General features: G+C 42.5%; 1 protein-coding gene across 1 annotated transcript in view; it reads left to right on the top strand.

The window, feature by feature from the left end:
- The window catches only part of LOC126281857 (probable cytochrome P450 6a14), a 95670-nt gene extending 82316 nt beyond the window's left edge, over nt 1-13354 (top strand). The window contains exons 6-7 of the mRNA XM_049981119.1: nt 8316-11426; nt 13166-13354. Coding sequence (XP_049837076.1) covers nt 8316-8503 — 188 coding nt within the window. The 3' untranslated portion in view covers nt 8504-11426; nt 13166-13354. The remainder of the gene's footprint in view (nt 1-8315; nt 11427-13165) is intronic.
- Nucleotides 13355-27411: the final 14057 nt, after the last annotated feature.

Raw genomic sequence — 27411 nt, 5'->3', positions numbered from 1 at the left:
GGATGTGTGTGATGTCCTTAGGTTAGTTAGGTTTAAGTAGTTCTAAGTTCTAAGGGACTGATGACCTCAGAAGTGAAGTCTCGTAGTGCTCAGAGCCATTTGAACCATTTTTTGAACCACCTTCAAAATAATTCTCTTACTTCGTTTGATGCACGGGCCTAACATCTTAAGCCTTTCGATATTTTCACTTTGCTATCTCTTTGATCTACTATCAAACGATATTCTTTGTTCAGGATACTGTTCAAACCACAGAACCGGTCCCACTTTCTTTCCGCATACCACATATGATAGCAATTTAATCAGCGAATCTTATTATTGACATTGTTATAACTGGCACTTTGAATCTACATCTGGTTATTTTATTTCTTCATTGTTCTTCGACATAGGGGTTCGACAGTAGAGAAGACAGATTCATCCTTGGATTATTTTCCTTTCAGTCTTGGCACATTTCTGGCGTCATCTAAGAGATCCTCAGTGTTGTTTTCCATTCTTCTGTGCATTAATGTTGTCAGTAACTTAATGACAGTTCTCGCCTTTGTCGGCTCTTGTAATCTTCTGAATTGTGTGGATAATATTTTTCCGATGTTGTCACTCTCATACATTCTACACACCAACACGAATAGTCTTTTTCTTGCCACTTCCCACAATTACTTTAAAAATACTGATGGAATGTTATCTTTTCCTTTTGCCATATTTGATCTAAAGGATTGCAAAGCTCTTTTAAATTCTGATTCTAATACTGGAACCCTCTCTCTTCTATATCAACTTCTGCTTCTTCATCCATGACATCAGGCAAGTCTTCACCCTCATAGAGGTATTCAGTTTACTCTTCCCATCTATCTGCTCTGCATTTAACAGTGGAATGTCCACTGCAACTTTAACACTACCATCCTTCTTTTCATTTAAACGAAGGTTGTTTTGACTTTCTGTATGCTAAGTCAGTCCGTCGGATAATAACCTGCTTAAATCTGTTAATGACCACGAGCTATGAAATTGCTCGAACGGTATTTTGAGTATAGTTAGGTGTGGCATACGACCCTGACAGTGGTCTATACAAATCTGGACCAAAGTAGTAACGCCAGTCCTGATCATCTGTGATTATGACTTTCAGGAAAGACACATCAAACAACGATATGTACTGCACCTCCTATTCAATGTACTGTGCTTGTTACATATTTTATACTGCACATTTCGGGGAAATCAACAATATAGGAAAAGAAGGATTGCAGCTTATCGTAAAGGAAACACGTTCAGTTGCAGACAGGAACAATTAAAAGACACTTACACAAAGCTTTCGGCTACAGCCTTCTTCAGCAAAAGCAAAACACACACCATTCATACACACAGGCAAGTACAACTGACGCAAACATAACCGCCAACTCCGGCAGCTCGGACCAGAGAGCTTTCATGCCTCCACATCGTTGTGATTGACTGCATGCTTGAACGTATCCAACACACTCCTGTTATCTCTCTGTGTAGAAGCTGATGGTCAGCCCAAATCATCAACAGTTTCTTCACGGCATATAACAATCTCGGCTTTCTTGTAGCGTCAAACGTATTTTAAATTCTAATTTTCAGTAACAATCTCCACCGTCTTCGTCAGGAATAAATGAGTAGATTTATTCGGACAGGTATCATAGCGAAGTCTGCTGAATTTTTGGTGCCATTTGCATCGTAAATTACTCTGTCAGTTTCTCTTTAGTCTCTCATCGTCGATAGCCCTGTCTCATTCATCACAGGAGCTGTACTGCAGGCTCTGCTCGGTTATGCTGCCGTGCTGTAGGGTGGCCTCAGGATAACTGAAATGACGTCACCCATTTCTATGAGGGAGCAGCTGTGTTGGTCAACGGTCAAAGAATTCGTTGTTACGTGATACCACATACTTATACTATTACAGCGCCATCTATCACAAAGCCAAAAAAGTTGTCCAGCTAAAACATTCATACACTCCTAGAAATTGAAATAAGAATACCGTGAATTCATTGTCCCAGGAAGGGGAAACTATATTGACACATTCCTGGGGTCAGATACATCACATGATCACACTGACAGAACCACAGGCACATAGACACAGGCAACAGAGCATGCACAATGTCGGCACTAGTACAGTGTATATCCACCTTTCGCAGCAATGCAGGCTGCTATTCTCCCATGGAGACGATCGTAGAGATGCTGGATGTAGTCCTGTGGAACGGCTTGCCATGCCATTTCCACCTGGCGCCTCAGTTGGACCAGCGTTCGTGCTGGACGTGCAGACCGCGTGAGACGATGCTTCATCCAGTCCCAAACATGCTCAATGGGGGACAGATCCGGAGATCTTGTTGGCAAGGGTAGTTGACTTACACCTTCTAGAGCACGTTGGGTGGCACGGGATACATGCGGACGTGCATTGTCCTGTTGGAACAGCAAGTTCCCTTGCCGGTCTAGGAATGGTAGAATGATGGGTTCGATGACGGTTTGGATGTACCGTGCACTATTCAGTGTCCCCTCGACGATCACCAGAGGTGTACGGCCAGTGTAGGAGATAGCTCCCCACACCATGATGCGTGTTGTTGGCCCTGTATGCCTCGGTCGTATGCAGTCCTGATTGTGGCGCTCACCCGCACGACGCCAAACACGCATACGACCATCATTGGCACCAAGGCAGAAGCGACTCTCATCGCTGAAGACGACACGTCTCCATTCCTCCCTCCATTCACGCCTGTCGCGACACGACTGGAGGCGGGCTGCACGATGTTGGGGCGTGAGCGGAAGACGGCCTATCGGTGTGCTGGAGCGTAGCCCAGCTTCATGGAGACGGTTGCGAATGGTCCACGCCGATACCCCAGGAGCAACAGTGTCCCTATATTGCTGGGAAGTGGCGGTGTGGTCCCCTACGACACTGCGTAAGATCCTACAGTCTTGGCGTGCATCCGTGCGTCGCTGCGGTCCGGTCCCAGGTCGACGGGCACGTGCAACTTCCGCCGACCACTGGCGACAACATCGATGTACTGTGGAGACCTCACGTCCCACGTGTTGAGCAATTCGGCGGTACGTCCCCCCGCCTCCCGCATGCCCACTATACGCCCTCGCTCAAAGTCCGTCAACTGCACATACGGTTCACGTCAATGCTGTCGCGGCATGCTACCAGTGTTAAAGACTGCGATGGAGCTCTGTATGCCACGGCAAACTGGCTGACACTGACGGCGGCGGTGTACAAATGCTGCGCAGCTAGCGCCATTCGACGGCCAACACCGCGGTTCCTGGTGTGTCCGCTGTGCCGTGCGTGTGATCGTTACTTGTACAGCCCTCTCGCAGTGTCCGGAGCAAGTGTGGTGGGTCTGACACACCGGTGTCAATGTGTTCTTTTTTCCATTTCCAGGAGTGTATTTCTTCACGTACTACACGAATATGTAATAAAAATGGCGGTTTCTATTTAAAAAAAAAAACACAGTTGACATCCGTTTGACCTATGGCAGCGCCATCTAGCGGGCTAACCATAGCACCATCTGGTTTCCCCCTTCAAGCTAGACAAGTTTCGTTCTTTGTAGTTTTTTCATTTGACGCTTATGTCGTGAGATATTTGGCCCGGTCAGGATTAATGGATCAAATATATACATATATTGCTTCAGCATTTCGTAAAGTAATTCCGTTCCTTGAAGTATATCCATTGTTTCAGCATCCTGCCAAAATAAATACTATAAATGATTGGAGACAAACTTCCTCTTGGTTTTATTATCAAACTTGTCCTGTTCTTAGGTCTTCCGTTTTCTGCAAAGCCTATCTCTGATAATTGGTAGATGTTACATATTTTCTGCTACTATGTAGTACATTAACACAAGTGATTTATTCAAGGGACAGAGCTTCACAGATTGAGCCAGTCAGTAACGTCGTTCCCCCTCTAGCCCTTATCCAAGCGGTTATTCGATTTGGCAGTTGGACGCCCTGCTCAGGAGCACTGTGCCAAATTGTATTCACTTTGAGTGTTAGATCGTAAAAACTCCGAAGTGGTTGGAGGCCCCTGGCTCCATATGTTCTTAGTTTTGAACAGCTCGGACGACCTTACTGGCCAAAGTAGGGTAGTAGAAACTTTCGCCATGTGCGGGCGGGGAATACCATGCTGAAATGTAAGCCCTGGATGGCCTGTCATGAAGGGCGACAAAACGGAACGTAAAATATCGTCGACGTACCGCCGTGCTGTAGGGATGTCGCGGATGACAATCAATGGGATCCTGGTACGAAATGAAATGGCACCCCACGCCATCACCCCGGCCTGTTGGGCAGCATGACGGGTGACTCTCAAGTTGGTACCCTATAGCTGTTGAAGCGACTCCAGACAAGTATTCGGTGGTCATCTGGGCCCAGTTCCAAGCCGAACTCATCACTGAAGGCAACTCTCCTCCAGTCAGTGAGATTCCAGGCCGAATGTGTCCGGCATCAGTGGAGGCGGGGATGCCGGTGTACCGAAGGCCAGCTTAGCCTGCACAAGGGCTGCCGTGATCTCAGCCCCTTTTTCTGTGAGCCGCCTATTAGTGGTCCTTGTGGTCACTGAAGCTCGTCGGATCGAGAATAGTGAGGAAATTGGAGTGCCTCTCTGACGATTGTTCTGCCCTCTCGTTCTTTCGTCTCTCTACGTCGACCGCTGCCTTATTGATGCCGTATTTGGCCATAGTTCACACATTCCTACCAACATTATCAGAGAGCAGCATCGCTCCAAATGTCGAGCGATTCGCCTATTCCTCCAACAGGCTACTTTAAGCCCAACTGCTGTCTCAGGTGCTGACAATTGCATATATTGTTCCCGCCCCTGCTTCGAAGAATAGCTACTGTCAGGCTGAGTACGCGGAGTGAAATTCGTAAGCACTTTATGCCATAGTATCGACATGTTCCATGTTTACTATCGTTGCCAGCAGTGAGATAAAATTCCGCTGCAGCATCACACTTTCATCCGTCGGCCGATGAAGTTCAAAATTTTACATTTGCCGTCGATACGTGTATGAATATCAGTTAGACCCAATTTGCACAACTCCTTCTTGGTGTATCATTGTTGTTTGTCTTAGAGTCTATCTGAATGGTCAGTGTGTCTCTCTAATGAACTCTCTGTGTTCCTTAATGAATTGTCTAATAGCGAACGTATTGTCTGTGGATTGTCTATAATTCTTACAGGTTTTCTGTGTTGCAGAGGACCCTCAGAGAAAAGCTTCAAGTTTTTTATCTTTCTTGTTTATTAAACTGAAAATTCACTTTAGAGAATGGTTACTGGTAGCTATAATTTACTAACTCGTTTTCAAGAATTATTTCATTCCATTCAGGGATTTTCTCTGCCTCGTGATGGCTGGGTGTTGTGTGATGTAGTTAGGTTTAAGTAGTTCTAAGTTCTAGGGGACTGATGACCATATATGTTAAGTCCCTTACTGCTCACAGCCATTTGAACCATTTTGAAAAGGCGAAAGTATAAAATTACTGTGATATTTGTTCTTTGAAAACCCTGGTATTGCTAACGGGGTGACCCAATATTCTGTTTATAGTTTCTAGCGAATCATCGCAACTGTAGTATACAGATGGTTTACACTGAGGTGACAAAAATCGTGGGATACCCCTTATATTGTGTCAGACTTCGTTTCCAGGAACTCGACGTGGCGTGGACTCAAGATGTCGTTTTTAGTCCCGTGCAGAAATACTGAGCCATGTTGCCTCTATAGCCGTCCATAATTGCGAAATTGCTTCCGGTGAAAGGTTTTGTACACGAACTGACCTCTCGATTATATACCATTTTGTCTGATGAGATTCGTGTCTGCCAGACTGGGAGCAACTATTCGCTCGAATTGCCCACAATGTTCTTCAAACCAGTTGCCAACAGTTGTGGTCCTGTGACGTGAGGCATTGTTATCCATAAAAATTCCATTGTTTCTGGGGAACATGAGGTCCATGAATGGCTCCAAATGGTCTGACCGGTTCCGTTGGACAGGAGGACCCGCCTATCCGATGGAATAAAGCTGGGGCTGGGCTGATTTGGGGGAGGAGACCAGACTGCGAGGTCATCGGTCTCATCGGATTAGGGAAGGATGGGGAAGGAAGTTTGCCATGCCCTTTCAAATGAACCATCCCGGCATTTGCCTAAAGGGATTTAGGGAAATCACAGAAAACCTATATCAGGATGGCCGGACGCGGGTTTGAACCGTCTTCCTCCCGAATGCCAGTCCAGTGTGTTAACCACTGCGCCATCCAGCTCGGTCCATGTAAAACAAGCCCACAACATTATGGAACTAACACTAGCTTGCACAGTGTGCTGTAGACTACTTGGGTTCGTGGCTTTTTTGGGTATGCACCACACTGGACTCCTACTATCAGCTCTTACCAGCGATCTGGTGACTCACCTGGCGAAGACACGGGTTTCCAGTCGTCTAGGGTCCAGGGAGTGCACTGGAGGCCATTCTGCGCTCTTAGCAAAGGCATCCCCGTCGGTTGTCTGGTGCCACAGCCCATTAAAGACTGATTTCGTCGCATTATCCTAACGGATACGGTGGTCGTGAGTCCCACATTAATTCGTGCAGTTATTTCAGGCAGTGTGTCTTGTCTGCAGGGACTGATAACTCTACGCCGCTGCTCTCGGTGGTCCCCGTTTTCAAGAAGGGACGTCGAACGGATGTGCAGAACTATAGACCTATATGCCTAACGTCGATCAGTTTTAGAATTTAGGAACACGTATTATGTTCGAGTATACTGGAGACTAGAAATCTACTCTGTAGGAATCAGCATGGGTTTCGAAAAAGACGGTCGTGTGAAACCCAGCTCGCGCTATTCGTCCACAAGACTCAGAGGGCCGTAGACACGGGTTCACAGGTACATGCCGTCTTTCTTGACTTCCACAAGGTGTTCGATACAGTTCCTCACAGTCGTTTAATGAACAAAGTAAGAGCATATGGACTATCAGACCAATTGTGTGATTGGATTGAAGAGTTCCTAGATAACAGAACGCAGCATGTCATTCTCAGTGGAGAGAAGTCTTCCGAACTAAGTGTGATTTCAGGTGTGCCGCAGGGGAGTGTCATAGGACAGTTGCTATTCACAATATACATAAATGACCTTGTGGATCACATCGGAAGTTCACTGAGGATTTTAGCGGATGATGCTGTGGTATATCGAGAGGTTGCAACAATGGAAAATTGTACTGAAATGCAGGAGGATCTGCATCGAATTGACGCATGGTGCAGGGAATGGCAATTGAATCTCAATGTAAACAAGTGGAATGTGCTCCTAATACAAAGAAAGATAGATCCCTTATCATTTACCTACAAAATAGCACTCCCGCAACTGGAAGCAGTTAATTACATAAATTATCTGCGAGTACGGATTAGGAGTGATTTAAAATGGAATGATCATATAAAGTTGATAGTCGGTAAAGCAGATGCCAGACTGAGATTCATTGGAAGAATCCTAAGTAAATGCAATCCGAAAACAACGGAACTAGGTTACAGTACGCTTATTCGCCCATTGCTTGAATACTGCTCGCCCGTGTGGGATCCGTACCAGATAGGGTTGATAGAAGAGATAGAGAAGATCCAACGGAGAGCAGCGCGCTTAGTTACAAGATCATTCAGTAATCGCGAAAGCGTTACGGAGATGATAGATAAACTCCAGTGGAAGACTCTGCAGGAGAGACGCTCAGTAGCCCTGTACGGGCTCTTGTTTCAGTTTCGAGAACATACCTTCACCGAAGAGTCAAGCAGTATAATGCTCCCTCCTACGTATCTCTCGCGAAGAGACCATCAGGGTAAAATCAGAGAAATTAGACGCCACACAGAAGCATAGCGACAACCCTTCTTTTTACGAACAATACGAGACTGGAGTAGAAGGGAGAACCGATTGAGGTTCTCAAGGTACCCTCCGCCACACACCGTGAGATGGCTTGCGGAGTATGGATGTAGATGTAGATGTAGAAGTGAAGGCCGACGGCCACTGCGTTGTCCGTGGTGAGAAATAAATCCTGAAATTTGGGTTTTTCGGCACACTTTTGACACTGTAGATCTCCGAATACTGAATTGCCTAACGACTTCCGAAATGGAATGTCCCGTGCTTGTAGCTCCAATTACGAGTTCCAAGTCTGTTAATTCCCGTCGTGTGTAGATAATCGCGTCGGAAATCCTTTCACAGGAATCACCTGAGTAGTAATAATATCTTCGTCAATGCACAGCCCTTCTACAACTCGTGTAAGCAATACTACCACCATGTCAATATGCGCGCATCGCTGTCCTGTGACTTCTTCTGTCACCTCAGTGTTAAGCACCGTAGCTCGCTACAGATCCTGTTTTCATGTCGCATCTTCTTCTTCTCAGCTGAAATCTTCTCGAAGACGACGATGAAGTTCGGGCTGGCGTCGCTGCTCGCCCAGTTCGAGCTGAGCCGGTGTTCTCGGACCCCGGAGCGCCCGGCCAGAGCTCACCCGCTGGCGCGGCTGCTGGTTCCAGCCGAGCCGCTGTGTGTCCGAGTGTCGCGCCGCAGCTGGTTCACCTACGACGAGTGAGTGCTGACTCGTCTGCTGACGTTCCAGCATCTCCGTGCACCACTCCTCTCCGGCACACTCAAGTAGCACACCTGAAACTGACCCGTGGGGTCCCAGGTGCTGACTCACTTTCCGACACCTGCAGTACCTGTGAGCACCACGTTTCACGCCACGCGGAGCACTCCTGTCACTGAACTGTGAGGCCACAACTGCTGACTTGGCTGCTGACGTATGCATTACCAGTGTGCGCCACGTCTTTTGTTGCACCTGGCACTCCTGAAACTGTGACGTGTCCACGTGGGCATGACATATAAATTATCAGTGTGCGCCAAAACTTTTGTTGCACCTGGCACTCGTGAAACTATGACGTGTCCACGTGCGCATACTATTTCTCCACTGGAGGTTGTCAACTTAAACACTTTTGAGCCATCAAGTTTCCGCCTTCTTTGGCAACCTGTTTCAGCGTTTTAGTACGCTATCTTCAGGCCCATGACCGAAGTGCAGGTAGAATCTACCTCGATTGTGATCAAAACATAGGCCAGCAATACTGGTATTAGTAGGTACCTACTTGCTACAGTGAACACTTCAAGCATCACATGCTGACATCGGTTATTCGCTGTAGCAAGTAGATATCTGCTAATACCAGTATTGTTGGCCTCTGTTTTGATCACAACCCAGGTAGATTCTTCATGCACACCGGTCATGGTCCTAAAGATAGCGTAATAAAACGCTGAAACGTGTTTCCAAATACACTAAGATTGAAAACTGACGTCTGAAAGGTGTTTAATTTGACATCCACTATCGAACAGCCGAGTCCCACAACCATCTCTAAAAAGACAGACATACAGAGGCATTTCTCAACTGTGTCGTTTAATCGACCTCACTGTCTACTTCGTTAACAACAAAACATTTCCAATGGTAATAGCAACGCTAATGCTATAAAAGGTGTGTGAGAAAAGTAATGAGACTGATTTTGTCTACCGATATTTTTTTTTTATAACAAAAATATTTTCCCCTTGCCAGCTATACACCGGTGGAGTCTTGCTCCCAGTCTAGCTAGCAGCGCTGAAAAGTTTCAGCTGATAGGACCTGTAGCCTGTCGGTGAAATTAGTCTGAATATTCTCCAGAATACCAAAATGACGTACTTTTAAGACCGAGTCCTACAACTATCTCTAAAAAGATAGACATACAGAGACATTTCTCCTCTGTGTCGTTTAATCGATCTCACTGTGTACTTAGTTAACAACAAAACATTTGCAAAGGTATTAGCAATGCTAATGCTATAAAATGTGTGTGAGAAAAGTAATGAGACTGTTATTTTGTCTACCTATCTTTTTCGAACAACAATATTTTCCTCTTGCCAGCCAGACAACGGTGGAGTCGTTGTTCCCAGTCTAGCTAGAACCGCTGAAAAGTTTCAGCTGATAGCACCTTTAACATGTCAGTGAAATTAGTTTGAATGTTCTCCAGAATACCAAAATGACGTACTTTAAAGACATTTTTCGATTTCGGGAATAGAAAAATTCACAAGGTCTTAGATGAGGTGAACAGGGGAGCAATGGAACAACAGGAATGCCTTTCTCAGGTCAAAAACTCATGGAACTGGCCGTGTGACATGGGGCACCAACCAATTGCCTGCGACGTCGAGTCTCACTCGATTAACCCTTTTCCTGAGCCCTTCAAGGACCTCTTTTTTGAAACACTTGGTTGACAGTATGTCCTGTAGAAAGAAATTTCTTATGCACGGCATTTCCACTGCAAAAAAAGCAAATCACCGTTGTTTTGATCTTTTATTTGCTCATTCTATCTTTTTTTCCGTCGAGGAGATATCTCAGTGTGCCACTCCTCACTTTGCCACTTCACCTCAAGATCGTCAAGTCTGATCACTCTACTGAACCATTCGTGGTCATTGGAAGTACTCTGAAGATCAATACACACGTTTCTTCGACTGTCTTTCTGCTCAGCTATGACGTTTTCCAGCACAGTTTTGGCACTAACCATTCGCATGAGAAAAACTTCGGTCAAAATTTGATGCACGGTGAAAGTGTTTAGCAGGTCACCTATTATCCTGATTGGTAAACGTCGATCTGATCTTACAAGAGCACGCCCACGTTCGACGTTTTCATCAGTTTTTGAAGTCGAAGGTCTCATTGAGCAACGTAATCTCGGCCTTCCATAATTGATTTGTGCCTACGAAAAATTTGTGCTCTTGGTCAGGAATGTTCCCCATAAGCCTGTTTCAACTTTTCAAAGGTGACACTGGTGGATTCACCAAGTATAACACAAAACCTGGTGGCATAATGTTTCTCTAAATATCTTTGTTTTAATTCCATAACCCACAACAAAAACGTAACTTCACTGACGGCACTGTAAAAAATTTTGTGATGGCTGTACTGAGCTGAAACGCGTGCTGAGCGTCTGGAATGGGATGAACACACCGGCACATACAAGGAGAACAACACAGCGTTGCCAGATCGCTACTAGTGTTGTCTGTCTCATTACTTTTCTCACGCATTTTATGTTGACCATTTCGGTCTTTCAATGCTCTTAGCAGTTACCTAGTCTTCACTCAAGTTAACAATACTATCCTGCTAAGGCCCTGACTTCATGACAATGTTGCAAACTGTTGCACTAATACCGACTAGGTCTATATCAACGTAGCCTCTTCCAAAGAAATAGATTATAATAGTAGTCTCTTGTTTAACAGGATTAGCGGGCATTAGAAGCGTCACTTTACCAGAAATCTCGTCTCGAAGACAATCCATTTCCTTGTTCTGAGCCTCACTCAGTTAATGATTCGGCTTCTGTTGAATAACATGAGCCGGATAAGATGTAACACGAGGAGCGTCTAACACAAACGCTCTTGCAACAAATAACTTCTCATCACATGTCCTAAATTTCGTAACATCATGTTATTTTCAGTTTTTGTTCGTTCTTCATAATGTGGGGCGGCGAAGAAGTCGTCGAATGAGTTGTTTGAATGTTCATTTCACGTAACAGACTATTGCCAATGCAACATATGTGGGACGGCGAAGAAGTCGTTGTTTAATGTTGAATGAAAGTTGAACATTGCCACCTTAAATCACGCGAGCCTGGCAACTAATTTGGTGGCCAGTCAGAAAGCGAAGGGAAACTTACTGACCTTAGTTCCCAGTCTGCACGGCCACATTCCTGTACAGCCCAGCTAAACGAAAAATATCCATAGTTCTTCACGGGATTAGGGCTGCTTCAATAAAATTTAAAGTTCCAAACAAGATTTTATTATCTTAAAGGCTCACACAAATTACTCGAAACTTCTGAAAATGCTAAAGACATTAAATATTGTTAATTCAGCCAATCGTTTAATAGTTCAGAGGCGACTTCTACAGCAAGTTCCTCCCGAATAGTTCATTACTCTAACTAACGGTGCTCTATTAATAGTTCGCAATAATGTTAAAAAAAAAAAGATTAATGCTCGCCTTAAAAGTGGAGTTAGTCACCACTTGCCACGCGGAATTATACTTCACACGGACGGCACAATAACAGTTTGTTACCGAAGTCTAAACGATCCAGGACGGTGTACAGTCCTCGCGATTTTCAATGTCCGTTTACATTGCTAAGTACGCGCATGTCACAGCCCGCTATGACGTCACCCGAGGCGAGGCGCGATCGGACGTTAAGCTCGCGTGGACTAGGCGTTGGTCTAATGCGGAGTGAGCTTACTACTGCCTCTGCCGCTCTTTTTATATAGCTCCGGCGCGTACCGCCAAGAGAGCATCTGTTCTTTCCGTTCCTATGCAGATGCCTGCAGCCTCCAAATGATCGCTATCTCAGGCACATAATCTTAAATATCACATTTAATAATAGCTTTACAAACTTCTCAATTTTTGTATACATACATCTGAGCAGTACAGAAGCACGTAGAAAATCTCAGCCCGCTAAAATTAAAACTTTACTCTCTAGAATTTTTACAATGGAACTAACGGTAGATTGTTACCTCTGAACCATAGCTTTATCAAGACTTGTATCAGCTGTTAATTATGCTACAAGACTAAAACTTGGTGTAGCTTTGTTAATTGTCCTATCTGATCATTGGTCTTAAAGAATTTGTTTTATCATTAAAATTTAAAGTACTTAATCTATAATGCTTATGTACATTTTACTCACAAAAGTAGTTTTTACTAAATTACTAAAAAACTAGAAGAGGTAACTGATTGTGGTATTTCCATTATTATTATTAGGGTGAACTGAAGCATCCTACCAATTTTCAATATTGTAGCTCTATTATTTCGCGCCTCTGATTTTTCCGAAAAACGCGGATTCTGGAGTCAATTTTAGTTTTATGGTTTTGGAAACCAGCACCACTCATTAATGACTTCTTACTGCACCTTCTCACCAAATTTTGGCTTCCTAGCGTCATTATTTAGCGCCTCCTATTTTTCTTTCAAAACGTGAATTTTACGTAAACTACTAATTTTATAACATTAAGATTTGTTACCTGAAACATTATTACATAGAACTATACTTTAACAAAGTTTTACACACAAATCTTAATTTTTACTTTTATGTTAAATGTGGTGCAATACTATATGCAGGCGCGTTACGATGACGTGACGCTACTAGCAGTGAACTAGGGTAAGTCCCGTGCACTCGCTCGCCTCTGTATCTTATACATGATACAGCGCTTGCTTTGCTTCAATAAGACATTTGTATTGTTAGTGTAATAAAATGAGTTCTGGATGCTAATGTATATGAATGGGACTTAATGATGTGAAGATAACCAGTCAACAACTGATACATGAATTAAGATCACACAAAGATGTTCATCTTTCTTTATTTCTCAAATGCAATACAATATGTTTGTTTTTAATAACAATGAAATGCTTCTGTCGCAACGACGACATCTTTGAGCTTGGCATGCCCGTCGGCTTCTTCTATATGGTGACCAGATTTCAACGACGCCGTACCTTGTTGCAGCAAGTCCAGCGCCATTGTTCCAGCGCCCTCGAACCAAAGTAACGAAAGAAACAGCAACTCTGAGTGTACACTGTTTCTAACACAAAACCATACATATCACAGATATACACATTTTTGACATTATGAACCAATACAGCCTAACTCCGTTATCTTCAATATGAATATTTCATACTTTGTATATCCAGAGTTCTTACCACAAACCAGGCATCGAACCGCGTTTCTGAAGGAAGGTAGTGCTGCCCAAGGTTGTGTTATGTTTTCTCATGGATGTCCACAAAAACTGTACGGAGCCACATGTGCTGACATGTGCGCAGGCAGCTGCAGTACGTCTTTGACTATGTGGCTCACGCTGGTCGCAGCCAAAACGTTTCTGACCTGTGATGACATACTGTTGGGAGGTGTCTGTAGTTGCCAATGTGAAGTTTTGTCTATCTTGAGCTGATCATAACGAGACTTGTAACTTTTCGTTTACACACACTCCTGACCAAAGATAATCATAGACTATTAAATTCTGGTCCATGTGAGATCACCTGCATTAGGGGCCTAACATTAAATCTCCAGAATCACGCGCAACAGCTTATTGGATTGTTGCCCTCAATAATCAGTGATATAATGCCGACATAATTAAAATTCTTGTCTGATGTGAAATGTCAGGTTCCAAATCTCTCAGAGATTCGAGCGCTTCCAAGGACTAAATACACTGAACAACGAAAGAATCTGGTACACCTGCCTAATATCGTGTAGGGCCCCCGCGACCACGTAAAAGTGCCAGAACACCACGTGGCATGGTGTCGACCAATGTCTGACGTAGTGCTGGAGTGAACTGACACCATGAATCCTGCACGGCTGCCGATAAATCCGTAGAGTACGACGGAGTGGAGATCTTTTCTGAACAGCACGTTTCAGGTCATCCCAGACATGCTCCATAATGTTCATGTCTGGGAAGCTTGGTAGCCAGCGGAACTGTTTAAACTCAGAAGAGTGGTCCTGGAGCCTTCTCGACGTGTGGGGTGTGGCATTATCTAGCTGTAATTGCCCAACTCCATCGGAATATCCAATGGAAATGATTCGATGCAGGTGATCAAAAAGGAAGCTTACTTACGAGGGTCGGTCAAAAAGTAATGCCTCCCATTTTTTTTCTACTTAAAAATATTAAGTTACGTGAAAAATTTGAATTTGGCGCCATTCCTCAAACCTTCTTCTGCAATCCACTGCAGTAGTAACTTTCTGTGTCAACAGGTGGCACCACAGCAGAAGTTTGTAAGATGGCCGACATCGATGTTCGTTTGAGACAGCGTTGTGTGATTGAATTCTTGAATGCAGAAGGTGAAACGCCCATACGCATTCATGAAAGACTGAAGAAGGTGTATGGTGTTGTGACAGTGGATGTCAGCACTGTTAGACGATGGGTTCGTCGTTGTAATGAAGCTGAAGGGCAAACACCGTTGACTGACGAAAAGCGGAGCGGCAGGCCGGTGAGTGCAGTGACTCCACACAACATTCAGCAAGTTGATGACATCATTCGTGGTGACCGTCGGGTGACTGCAGATGAAGTGTGTCGCATTATTTCTCTTAGTAAAGGCAGTGTGATCACGATTATTAAACAATTGGGGTACTCAAAAGTTTGTGCACGGTGGGTTCCAAGAATGTTAACCGATCAGAATAAAGAGGCAAGGAAAACAATAGCCTCCCAACACTTGCAGCGCTTCCGTTTGGAGGGAGATGAGTTTCTGAAAAAAATTGTGACCGGGGACGAAACACGGGTGCATTTTTTTGAACCCGAATCAAAGAGGCAGTCAATGGAGTGGCGTCACACAAGCTCGCCGAGGAAGAAAGAATTCAAAACTGTGCGATCGGCAGGGAAAGTTATGGCAACAGTTTTCTGGGATACAGAGGGTGTGATTCTGGTTGATTTTTTGGAGCAGGGATGCACAATAAATTCTGTTCAATACGTCACAACCCTCAAAAAACTTAAAGCACGTCTTCAGCGAGTTCGCCCAACAAAATCAATGGCAGATGTTCTTCTTTTGCATGACAATGCAAGACCACACACCAGTCGTCACACCTCTGACGAGATTGTCAAAATTGGATGGGAAGTTTTGCCTCATCCCCCATACAGCCCTGACCTGGCACCTTCAGACTTCCATCTGTTCGGGCCACTAAAAGAAGCTCATCGTGGGATTCATTTTGAAGATGAGGAGGCCGTCAAAACATCCGTGCGTCAATGGCTTAGGAGGCAGAGCTGTGATTTTTACCGTGCTGGGATACATGCCCTTGTTCAAAGATGGACCAAAACTGTAGAGATGGGCGGAGATTACATTGAAAAATGACAAAATGATCCTCAATGTTGTGGTTTTCAACCTATGTAATTGCATTTAAATTTCCTGACAATTAAATGTAGAAAAAAAAATAGGAGGCATTACTTTTTGACTGACCCTCGTAGGTGTCAACTGTCAGAGTCGTTTCTAGATGCATCAGGGGTACCATATCACTCCAACTGCACGCGCCCCACACCATTACAGAGCCTCCAGAAGCTTCAACAGTCCCCTGCTGACATGCATGGTCCGTGGATTCTTGAGGTTGTTTCCATGCCCGTACATGTCCATCCGCTCGATACAATTTGAAACGGGACTTGTTCGTCCAGGAAACATGTTTCCAGTCATAAACAGTCCAATATCGGTGTTGACGGTCTCAGATGAGGCGTAAAGCTTTGTGTCGTGCAGTCATCAAGGGTACACAAGTGGGACATCGGCTACGTAAGCCCATATGGACGATGTTTCGTTGAATGGTTCGCAAGTTGACATTTGCTGATGGCCCAGAATTGAAATCTGCAGCAATCTGGGGATGGGCTACACTTATGAAACGTTGAAATATTCTCCTCAGTCATCGTTGGTCGCGTCCTTGCAGGATCTTTTCCGGCCACAGAAATGTCGGAAATTCGATGTTTTACTTGATCCCTGATATTCATGGCCATGTTATCGACAGTCACGAAGATACTGCTGGTGTCAATAGGAGTTTCGGTATTTGTAACCACTGGAGTTACTTTGGTACCATGAATAGAGCCAGAGTATAAATCTTCAAAGAAGAGCCAAGTTTGTAACAAGATCCTTATCCAGAGAGGCAATGCAATTACCAACGTGTTCCTGTAAGTCTTAGGAGAGCCGGACGAGTTTACAGTGGAAATTGGCCAGGAGACCCCATCTGTTCTGTTCGGCCAACTGCTGTAAGTGTTTTTATTTGACGCCACTACGGCTACTTGCGGGTCAGTGGCGATGAAGTGATCATGAGAGCATACAAACCCAGTCACGAACGGAGAAAATCCCCGACCAGGCCAGGAACTGATCCCCAGGAGCCAGCGATGAAGAGGCACTGACTCACTGCAGGACCACAAGCTGGTGAACAGTAGTTCTGTAGACTTAATATACTACTGGCCATTAAAATTGCTACACCACAAAGATGACGCGAAATTTAACCGACAGGAAGAAGATGCTCTGGTATGCAAATGATTAGCTTTTCAGAGCATTCACACAAGGTTGGTGCCGGTAGCGACACCTGCAACGTGCTGACATGAGGAAAGTTTCCAACCGATTTCTCATACACAAACAGCAGTCGACCGGCGTTGCCTTGTGAAACGTCGTTGTGATGCCTCGTGTAAGGAGGAGAAATGCATACCATCACGCTTCGTCTGTTGGAACGTACAGAACTTGGGTGCTCTTGCGTCTCTGCGCTACCTGGCTCTCCTTTGGGGCTCCTCTATCTAATTCGCCTGATGACTCCTATACAGCTCGAGAGGGAAAACACTTCCATACCTACTTAATTGTCCAATTTACGTACCTGCTGATACCCAAGTGGTGTAGTTTCGTTCATACTACAAGTATTCTTCGAAGTAATATAAGCTTGCCTTAAAATGTCAATTATCAATTTATTTATAATATCTTAATGGAACTCCTGGGCAATAAATTCCCAAAGTTTCAATACTGAAATCACATCAAAAGTACCTGAAAAATTATTCAATGTGTGTCGATGCCTTCCTGCCATGCCCGCTTTTTGAAGCAACACTACAATATTAGCTCGTTGAACAACGATTCCACACATTACTTTCAAGCAAATTTCCACGGAATGTATCTACAAGGCGGTGAAATGTACTCTTAGGCTTTATAGAACTTCGTTCCGTATCTTATAAACAATAAACAACCAGCTGTTTTGTTTATGAAGAAACAATTCCTGTTTTCACCTGCTTCAGTTGTCAGAATTGCAACATATGACGCATTTCTTGTATTTAATGATGGGAACGTATGGAGGATAGAGGTATTCGAGAGAACGGGCTTTAAGACAGGAAATTTCACTGAAGACATCTTGAGAAAAATGGAACTACAGCGCCTTTCTGCAACTGAAAAGACAGTTTAAGACGTTGTAAAGGAAAGAAGATAGAAAACAAGAAACCAGAAGAGAAGCATGGAAGGAAAAGATCGTGAGTACATATCTCGGACCTTCTGACACAAGAAAAAATGCTCAGTTGAAATTTGAATTTAATTTTTTGAAAACTGTTTTTTTTTTAAATTGTCCATCATTTTCTCACAATCCATGAAAGCTAGAATTGTGATATCAATAACCATTGGCTGAAGAGAAAGTTTTGAAATTCTGAGCATAATCTGAGATATGCGGCTAAGTGGTTGGAATTTTACATTATTGTAATTAAAAAGTATTAAAATTCATGTATTCTATATCTTCAAAAACTTTCACGAGAGAAGCTTACCGTATACAGGGAGATTAAAAGTAGAAAATTTTGTAGAAATCTCTTGAAAAGTTTCTGAGAAAAAGGTACATATGTTACTTTTCGAAAATAAAATTTTTAAACGCCATAAAAAATTTGAATGTACATAGGATGGAAATTAATAGAACCGACAAACTTCAGGGACGGATTCCTGTTTGGAACTGAAGGAAAGAGGTCCTATGAAAATGTGTCTGGAAAGGCATCGTTAACACCATAGAAGGTGCTAACGAATGAAAGTTCCTCAGACCACGTGCCGTGAGTTTCTTGTGTGTTGGGGGCAGTGCTATTGAAGCAACGTACTGTAAGTAGCAGAGTGATCCAATAATCTCGTCTGGAACAAGCCGGGATCGTTTTTACGTACGGCCAAGCAGATGGGAACGATCGAAAGGCAGCACGGCAACAGGAGAACAACTAATCTCACAGATACCAACCACATCACACAACAGTTTTTGTGTGACCACACAAACGAGCAAAAAGGGCTTGAAAGGTTGTGTGATGATCAATAGTATTTTTGCTTTCACCCCCTCCGCCTTCAATTTACATAATAAGTCTCACACGTGCAGATTCCGTGTGATTTTAGTTCTTTCGACCATGTCGAAAAGATCAGACACCACTCATTCGTGTCATCCAATTATTTTCATTCTGTAAATATAAAATCCTTGCTAAAGTAAAGGGAGTAGTCATTCTAATGCTTTCAGACGAAGAGTCGCAGTTACTTGAATCGTTTCCTGTAACCACGAAGTGTGTAACGATGAAACTAATCTTGTTGTTAGTTTAATGTGAAACTACGAGACGCCATAATGCAAGGAAGCAAGCGGGAAGCTGATTTTGTATTCATCTTGAGCAGGGAGACAGAATGCAGAACATGGCGTAAGAGGCTTTTCCCATGGAGAAATGAGAGGGCGTGGGAGAATTGCGCACACACGAAAGTGCTGTAAGAGCTTCGAGAATGTCTTAGGACGCTCTGAGTAGGTGGCCTTCCGCTCTACAGCAGATTAATGACAGCAGCAAACATGCGAAGACAGCCCTCAGCGGAGTGAATGGCCTCGACCATCTGTCCTGGTTGGGGGTGGAAGGAAAAATAGGTGTGGGAGAAATTTGTTGTTTTCCCAACGTTACAGTCAGAAGGGGACCTATGATAATCTGTTATGAAAGTCTGACGTCTGACAAAGATGATAGAATCATCTGGTGTGCTACCAGAGACATAAAGAGTATTTTCAATCTGTGGATAGCATTATTAGGAAAGAAATTTCTCACTGTAGGCTCCGCGCCTCTCCGGATAAAAGTAAGCACGTTTACGCCGTACGTTTTGTCTTGCGTCGTTTCGTTTCTCCGTATCAGTGTTTTCACGAGCAACGACCAAATTGTTGCTGTATAGGACCCTTAGTGAATGCGTTATTTTCTTCTGATGCTGTCAAGGCGTGACGTGAAACATGCAATCGCATGCGCAGTGTTTCGATTACTTTAAGACCCGAGTGGCAAAGAAAGTACTTTAGCGTTACTAGTACGAGTAAAGTTTTTCTGGCATTCCCTCTGAAGATGATGTTTGCATGGGTATAGTGCGCTGCTCAATACACAGGGAGGCCATTTTCTGACTGTATCCTTTCCTGTGACGACTCTCTGCTCTGCGGTGCTAGACACAATTTACATCCAAGTGTTAACATCATATTTATGTCAAGAAAGATGTTTAGAGGCCACGCATCTCCATAGTAAATTGTGAACATCAACATTTGGTTCTGTTATTGGTCGTAGGCATAACAATCAATTCTGTTATCTAAATTACTTTTAAAGTTTTCCGATAACGTAGCTGTATCAAGACGAGAGAACCGAGTGCCTGGGACAGGTCATGTAATACTGTAATAAGATGGAGTTACTGCATGGAGAAGTGCAGGACGGCGTCCATCAACTGTACATTTAAGGTGAGTCACTGCAAAATGTAAGAACTCCTGAACCTAACCTCAGGTGCCAAAGCAACAAGCAGGCAAACAATAAAAACCAATCAAAATTACTGTCACAGCGAAGCTCCCTGGTAAGTTCCACCACGCTACAGCCACTTCACTGCCATTTATTTATCTCTTAAGAAATCTTTTATTCTACTCTCTGGCACACACTACTGCTCTTGCTTGCATACTGATTCTTCTCAAATGTCACATAGTGCTATCTGTTGTGGGTCGGCGGGTGAAAGAAGTTTATTATATTGTTTTGTTGCCGTTCTCAGATCAGGCTCTCTAACTACAATGTTGGCAACCAGAAAGTGATTAGCAAAAACGTTATGTCTGTAATTAAAGTTCACTCTGCCCACTCTTATCGAGAAATAAAGTTATTGATCTTTGAAGTTAATTACGCTAAGGATTTAGGATGATGTCTGGGATTCATAGAAGATGCAGTTTACTATAACAATTTTCACTATACTCTGAAAACGATAAAGCGTAAAGTTCCAGACAAAAGTTTACTCAAGCAATGCTACTACCAGCTCTTGTACTATCAAAGCTGTTCAGTGTCTATTGCACAGACCCTATTATCCCCAGAGAAGGAAACTGTTCAATAATCGTTATCGATGTAAATGTTTAAAGTGAATGCTTACCATAATTTGATGTTAATGCTCATCAAACGCCACATTAGTATTGATAGAAGGTCTGTCCTGCGCCGACAAGTGAAATTACGACATACACAAACTGAGAATAAATCACTGACGTCGTTCCACAATTAACACTTTACCCAAATGTGAACTCATTGTAGCGTGCATAACGAGTTACGTAATACGGCGTCCAAGGCTGTTCCTTGCATCTGCAAAGACGCGACGTGGCTTCCGACACGTAGTGCGCGCTGATACGAATCTACAAGAGAACTAGGGCCTACTTTCAGCTTGCAGCGCTCTTATTTATACAGCCACGGTGCTGACCGCCAAAAGTGAAACCGACAAAATTTGCCTTCCTGACCAGCCGCTGGGGCTAGTAGAGCGCCACTTAAAGTTACTAAATAATTAATTGCTTCAGTCGCTGAAGGCCGATGACGCTCACAATTTAATTGTGCAATCAGTACACAGGTAAGTATCTATAATAAAATTCTGATGTGGCTAGGTTAAATACTTTTGGCGAGAGAACTATTTTAGTTGTACTGCACGCGATAGATGAGCTCTGAACTTGCCCCTTGGAGACACGCTACAGCTATAGTTCTATAGCTACCTTTTGAAAACTTCTCACATCTTTGTTATTATTGCGTATCTCCATTCTACCTGAATCTAAATATCCTAGCTTTATCTAATTACTTATTTAATCTATCTTGCTTCCATACTTTTAGGACACAGAATCAGAAAAATCATGAATTTCAACCAAAATATTACTTTGTGAGATCCAGCATGCTGTTTCCATTAAATTACAACGAAAAAGGAATTTTTACATAAAACTGTTAAAATTATTAAACAGAAACTTAACACATTATCATTTTAGCATCACTCCTGACATGCTCTTAACTTTTCAGATTATTTACTTTACTTTTAAGGTACTGCGCAACATTTGTGACGTCATAGGTAGTTACAGCATACTAGGCTGGCACACAATGGAAAGCATATGAATTCTATATGGCGTGAGTAGGCTGCTTCCCTGCACTGTGAAACATTGCGTGCAATCTGCTGTCCATAACTCTTCACCATTTTAATAATAAAATCCATTTGAAAACTTGTTATTAGTACTAGCCTTATTTCTCAGCCTTATCAAGAAATCCGCTATCTTCTACGTTATGTACTTTCTATTTTGGTGGAGCACTTACTTTGAGAGTTATCTGAATATTGTTTTGGTTATTTATTAAGAACAAACTTTATTCCTAGTTCATTAGTTACATGCTCCACAGACCATTTGAAAGAATCTTTGATCCAAATAATCTGCGACAGGTCAGTTCACAGGATATGTATACATGATTAGTGTTAACATTAATGAAGACATTACTATTCTTAGTGCTATTCATGAAACTGCTCTTAATTTCTTTGCTGGCTACCAGTTTTTAAGCAAAAATTCATCAATGAAATAAAAGGAGTTATCCACGAGAAATGATTTTAAATTAGATTTAAAACTTGCTTCACTACGTGTCTGACAGTTTATGTTATTGGGCAGAGGATCTAAAACTTTTTTGCTTTATATTGAACTCGTTTCTGAGCCACTGACAGCTTTAGCAATGGGTAACAATGATTATTTTTTTCCTCTAGTTGTAGGTATGTACGTTACTGTTCTTCTCAAATTGTGATGGATTGTTTATGGGGAATTTCATTAGCGGATGTATGTGTTGTGAGGATTCAGTTAAGGTGTCCAGCTGCTTGAAGAGGTTCCTACATGCCGTCACGGCTAAACACCATATATTATACTTACTGCTCGCTTTTTTGCAATCAGTACTTTCTTTCTGAGTGATGGTGACTCCAGAAGATTGTTCCGCACAACATTACTGAGTGGAAATACGCAAAATATGTCAGGAGGTTGATACGTTTGTTTCCAATATTAGCAACTGTACCAAATAGCTGAACTTAATTCATTGAGAAGCTCAGTAATATGCTTCTTCCAACTGGAATTTTCATCAGAGTCTACACCCAAAAATTTGGACGATTTTACCCTATTTCTTGACTTTTGAGGATGTGCCATACCAATTGTTGGTATGATTCTATTTGTTGAATATATATGAATAATTTTGTGGCAAAAACGATTTTCCAAGTCTTCTGTTTCTTTCTCTCTAATGGGATAGATTATAATACTAGTCTTGTCTGCCAAAAGTACCAGCTTTTCTTGTTCAGCGTTAAGTGGAAGGCGGTTCATATGATAAGGAATGTCAGTCGACCCAAAAATGAACCTTGTGGGACGTCCTTTGTGATTTTATTTTTCTCCCCAGTCTTCAATATTTTCTACCTTTCCGACACAGACTTGATTATTAAGCACAACTTTTTGCGTCCTGTTTATTAAGTATGATTCAAATCAGCTGTGTGTTAAGCCATCATTTCCAAAAAACTTTAGTTATTCTGAGAGAGCACCTACATCTTCACAATCAAACGCCTTGGAAAGATCACAAAAAATACCAGCTGGCGATACACCATTATTTAAACCCGTACTATTTGATGATCGAATGTATAAATAGCATTCTCAGTAGAGGAACGTTTCTGGAATCGAAACAGTGATATACTAAGTAAGTTGTTTCCACTTCAGTGTGCGGCTTACTGAGTATATTACCCTTTCGAATACTTTGAGAAAACGGTAGCAGTAAGGAAATTAGGCGATAGTTATCTATGGTCGTCTTGTCAGTTTTATTATGTAATTTTTTCATAATGTCAAATTTTAAAGCATCTGGAAAAATTCGCTGTGCCGGTGGCACACTGCATACGAAGTTGGAACAACTTTTCAGATCTCTGAAATTCCATCAACCCGACATGACCTTTTATTTATTTTTGGAATTTTTATAACTCAGTTAATTTCAGTGAAGGATGTTGGTTATTTAAACCTAACAAAACCACAAGAATGAGAACGGTGGCTCGTCATTCAAACAGTATTTAGTTAGTACAACATCTAGTACACTATTTGGATAGCTTTGGTCAAGCGCTGTCGTTTGACATTTTGTTTAATTACATCACCTAATTTGAAGAAGAAAGGCAGGTCTAGATCTTCCACAGTCTCTCGTTCCTACACCATTCCACTTAAATCGTGGATGATTAAACGTGCTTCCTTCGTCCGTCCTTTTTTTTTGTATGGCCGTGACATGTGCTTCGAAAATTTTTCAGTTTTGGTTCTGGTCTGCCGCTAGCCAGCTCGTGGTCCCGACTTTACCGTCTTTGGACGGTGCACACTGGCAACAGAAGTGATCCATTCGTCATCTACTCAGGTCTCATAGGTTCAGCACACCTGGTACCACCTGTCCCTCAGCTTGTGTTGTCTGTCAAACGTGCTCGGAAATAAACAGCGTCTGTGTGGCCTGGCAGCCTGGAAGTTCATGGAGCTTCAGCTCTTGAATGGAAGAATGTGAGCAACGAGGAAAGGATGGTCGGCCCAATACCCTCCATGTCACAAACAGGGTTAACGTAAACAGCTTATGTGATACCAGCAGTACTTACAAAGCTATCAGTCACTTGAAGGCGTGGTGAGTTAAATATTATGCGAAATTTGGAAGGGTCACCAATATGTATCACACATCATTATCATTAAACAGACACACATTTAAAATTAAGGAGAGTGTCCAAGGATAAATTTACCGCATAAAACAGTCTTGCACTGGGCGCTTCGTTTTTCACGCCTTGGGACCATGTGAAGTGCTGCGGACAGTGGAACGGCGCTTCTGGTGCTGAACTGGTCATTACCAAGCTCTGGCTGTGTCGTAGTTGTGACATACAACCGATCTTGTAGTGAATACGGCAGTACGTGTCTATAACGTGTCTTCATAAATTACAAGAATATGAAATGGGTAGTGTCTGTGTAATTAAAAAGCACGATGCAGTTTTCCTTTGAACTTGAGCCCATGTCAGAAGTAACACTGCATCGTACTTCTTAAGAACACAGGCACTGCTTTTTCGCATTTATTCTCCAATGCAAGGCATCCGACTCTCAATATATACGACCTTCCTGGACGGGAATATATGTAACATACAAGTGCAGGTTGTGACTCATGGAGTACGACAAACGGAAGTTTGTGATTACACGACCGCTCTCGTAAAGCAGAAAATCCGGGTTCGAATACCAGTACAGCACAAATTTTCATTATCGCCATTCTAACATGCAGCCGATGTGGTTCACATAAGCACTTGGGAACACGTTTCCTCTAAAGCGCAAGAAATTTATCCATCAGAAACTGTCGTTATTAATCATCTCGGGCAATGTTACGAAATTTCAAGCTCATATAGTGTGCAGAGGAATCAGCGGTTGAGGGCCATACCCTACGACTTGCTTCCATTTTCAGTTCAATAGTTTTTATCTTGTTCTTCCCGGTTGGGAGGTGTCTACCGATCGCTGGTTTATGTTTTTCATCTTTTCGTATGTGCTAGCTGCGTTAGTCTGGTAGGTCTTATGTACTTTAGGCGCCTTTCACTCACTTTTAACACTTTTCAAGGTGTTCAGCACATGTGGTCGTATAGCATACGGCGCAGCGTGCTAGCTCCCGAAGCGGATTAACGGCCGTCACTGGTGTTCCGGCCATACTGAGTGCGGTTTTTAGGTGGTTTCCCACGCTCGTTAAGGCAAATGCTCGGCTGTTCCCTGATACATTAGAAAAGCGGTACGACTAAAGTACAATATCACAGACAACAAAGTTTACACAACTCAGTGAGAGGCTACACAGACTGCTTTCTTACCTTAGATAACAACTGTGGCCACATGAATGATATCGGGATCTAAAGTGAAATGAAGTATGTTTACCAAGGCTCGATTTCAGTGTACCCGGTACTAGATGGGATACACAATAAGAAGAAGAAGATGCTCTGAAAGGAAACAAACGGTTTTCATTGTGGAGAGAGTGCGACAACAGACAATAGTAGGACACTTGTCATAACTTCTTCTTCTTCTGCTTTTAAAGCCTCATTGGACCACTTCAGTTAACCATTTTGTGGTCATTTCCTTCAACAAGTTATCTTTCTGATTTCCAAGAAGCGTTTAATTCGTTATGATGTTGTTTTGTCGTTTCTCATCCCTAAATATCTTTTTTATTGTTTGACGTTTGTCTATTTTTGATTTAAAACTTATTTTTGTGTCATTCAGCGTCTTTCAATTATCTTTTTCGTTTTGCAAATCTCCCAGGGTTAATTATTGCTCTTTTACATCCTCCCTGATTTCCTTTATCCATTGCATTTGTTGTTCATGTTCTGAAGTTTCTCTACAGTTTTTCCTGATAGTCTGATTTCTGGTATCTTCATAATGTGACAAACACAGAGATTCTTTTTTCTGTACACTATATGTAATGGGCTCTAGTTCTACGCACGCCACTTCCTTTGGCATTATCCGCCATTGTGCATCTTTTTGATACTTCTTACGTAAGAACTTTCTAGCTATTCTCCTCTCTACTTGTCGTATTTTGTCCGTTCTGTTTTCTGGGTGACTTTTAAAAGATTTCCGCACATAGAAATTGTTATTGCATGTAGTTACCGTTAATTTTAGAGCTTTTACCACTCTGAGAGTTTGTATTTGCCATGCAGGTTTCTCGTCCAAGTCGTATCTTAAAATTTCTCCAATGTATTTACATTGCTTCACTATTTTTACTTTCCTGTTGTTTACCGATACTTGATTGATTACTACTGAAACCGCTATAATTATTTCTGTCTTTCTTAATAACCTCCCGAGTCCTATTTTTCGTGCTGTCTTTTGTAGGCCTGTTATTTGATTTCTGATTTCCTTAGCTTGTAACGTTAACTCATCAGCGATTTCCCAAGCAACTGAAGTTTATTTGATATTCCTTCGTTCTAATTTTTAGGTTTTTAGAATTTTCCTTGTTCCATTCCCTCATCACGTACTCGAGTGCACCGTTGAAAAGGAACGGCGATAAACAATGTCCAGTCTTAACCCTGTTTTAATCGTAAATGTCTCACATATTTCTCCTCTGATAATTCTTTTAGATTTGGTGTCTGCTAGAGTTTATTAATTTGGGGAGGAAGACTGAAATTCCTTAAGATCTTCATCATTGAAGATCTGTGTCTTCTTCTTTTGGTTTTAAGTCTGCAAAAGTGATGACGTGTTGCTTTTGCCTTTTTTTGTAGTAATACAGTAGCAAGATCAATGTGATCTCCACGTAAAACTCTTTGTTATTCTCCGAGTTACAGTTCAAGCTGATCTCTACTTCCAGTCCACGCTGATCTTTACAACGATTTTGTAAAATCCTTGACATGACTGTATGTGTGATACCCGAAGGGGGAATTACTCTATAGTTAGTTGGGTCTGATTCATCTCCTTCTTTGTGTGATGGATAGATTATATCTGTAGTGCAATGTTCTTCATCTTTGTTCCAGAATTTCACTATGCATAAGTGTAATGATATATTCACTGTTTGTGCTGCAAATTTCCAAAGTTCCGCAAAAGATTAATCTTCTCCATTTCCTTTATCGTTTCCAAGCTCTTTGGAAGATTTGTAGATTTCATGGATTGCGGGTGTGTCTGTACTTTCTTCTGCTGTTTTAATACTAGCTATCTATATCTATTTGTAGTAATTTTGGACGATCTCCCCAATGTAGTAACTTTCCTAATGTTTCTG

The sequence above is a fragment of the Schistocerca gregaria genome, chromosome 7 (assembly GCF_023897955.1).
Source record: "Schistocerca gregaria isolate iqSchGreg1 chromosome 7, iqSchGreg1.2, whole genome shotgun sequence".
Lineage (NCBI taxonomy): Eukaryota > Metazoa > Arthropoda > Insecta > Orthoptera > Acrididae > Schistocerca > Schistocerca gregaria.
Note: the sequence above shows the minus strand (reverse complement) of the source record. Positions and strands in the feature narration are given on the sequence as shown.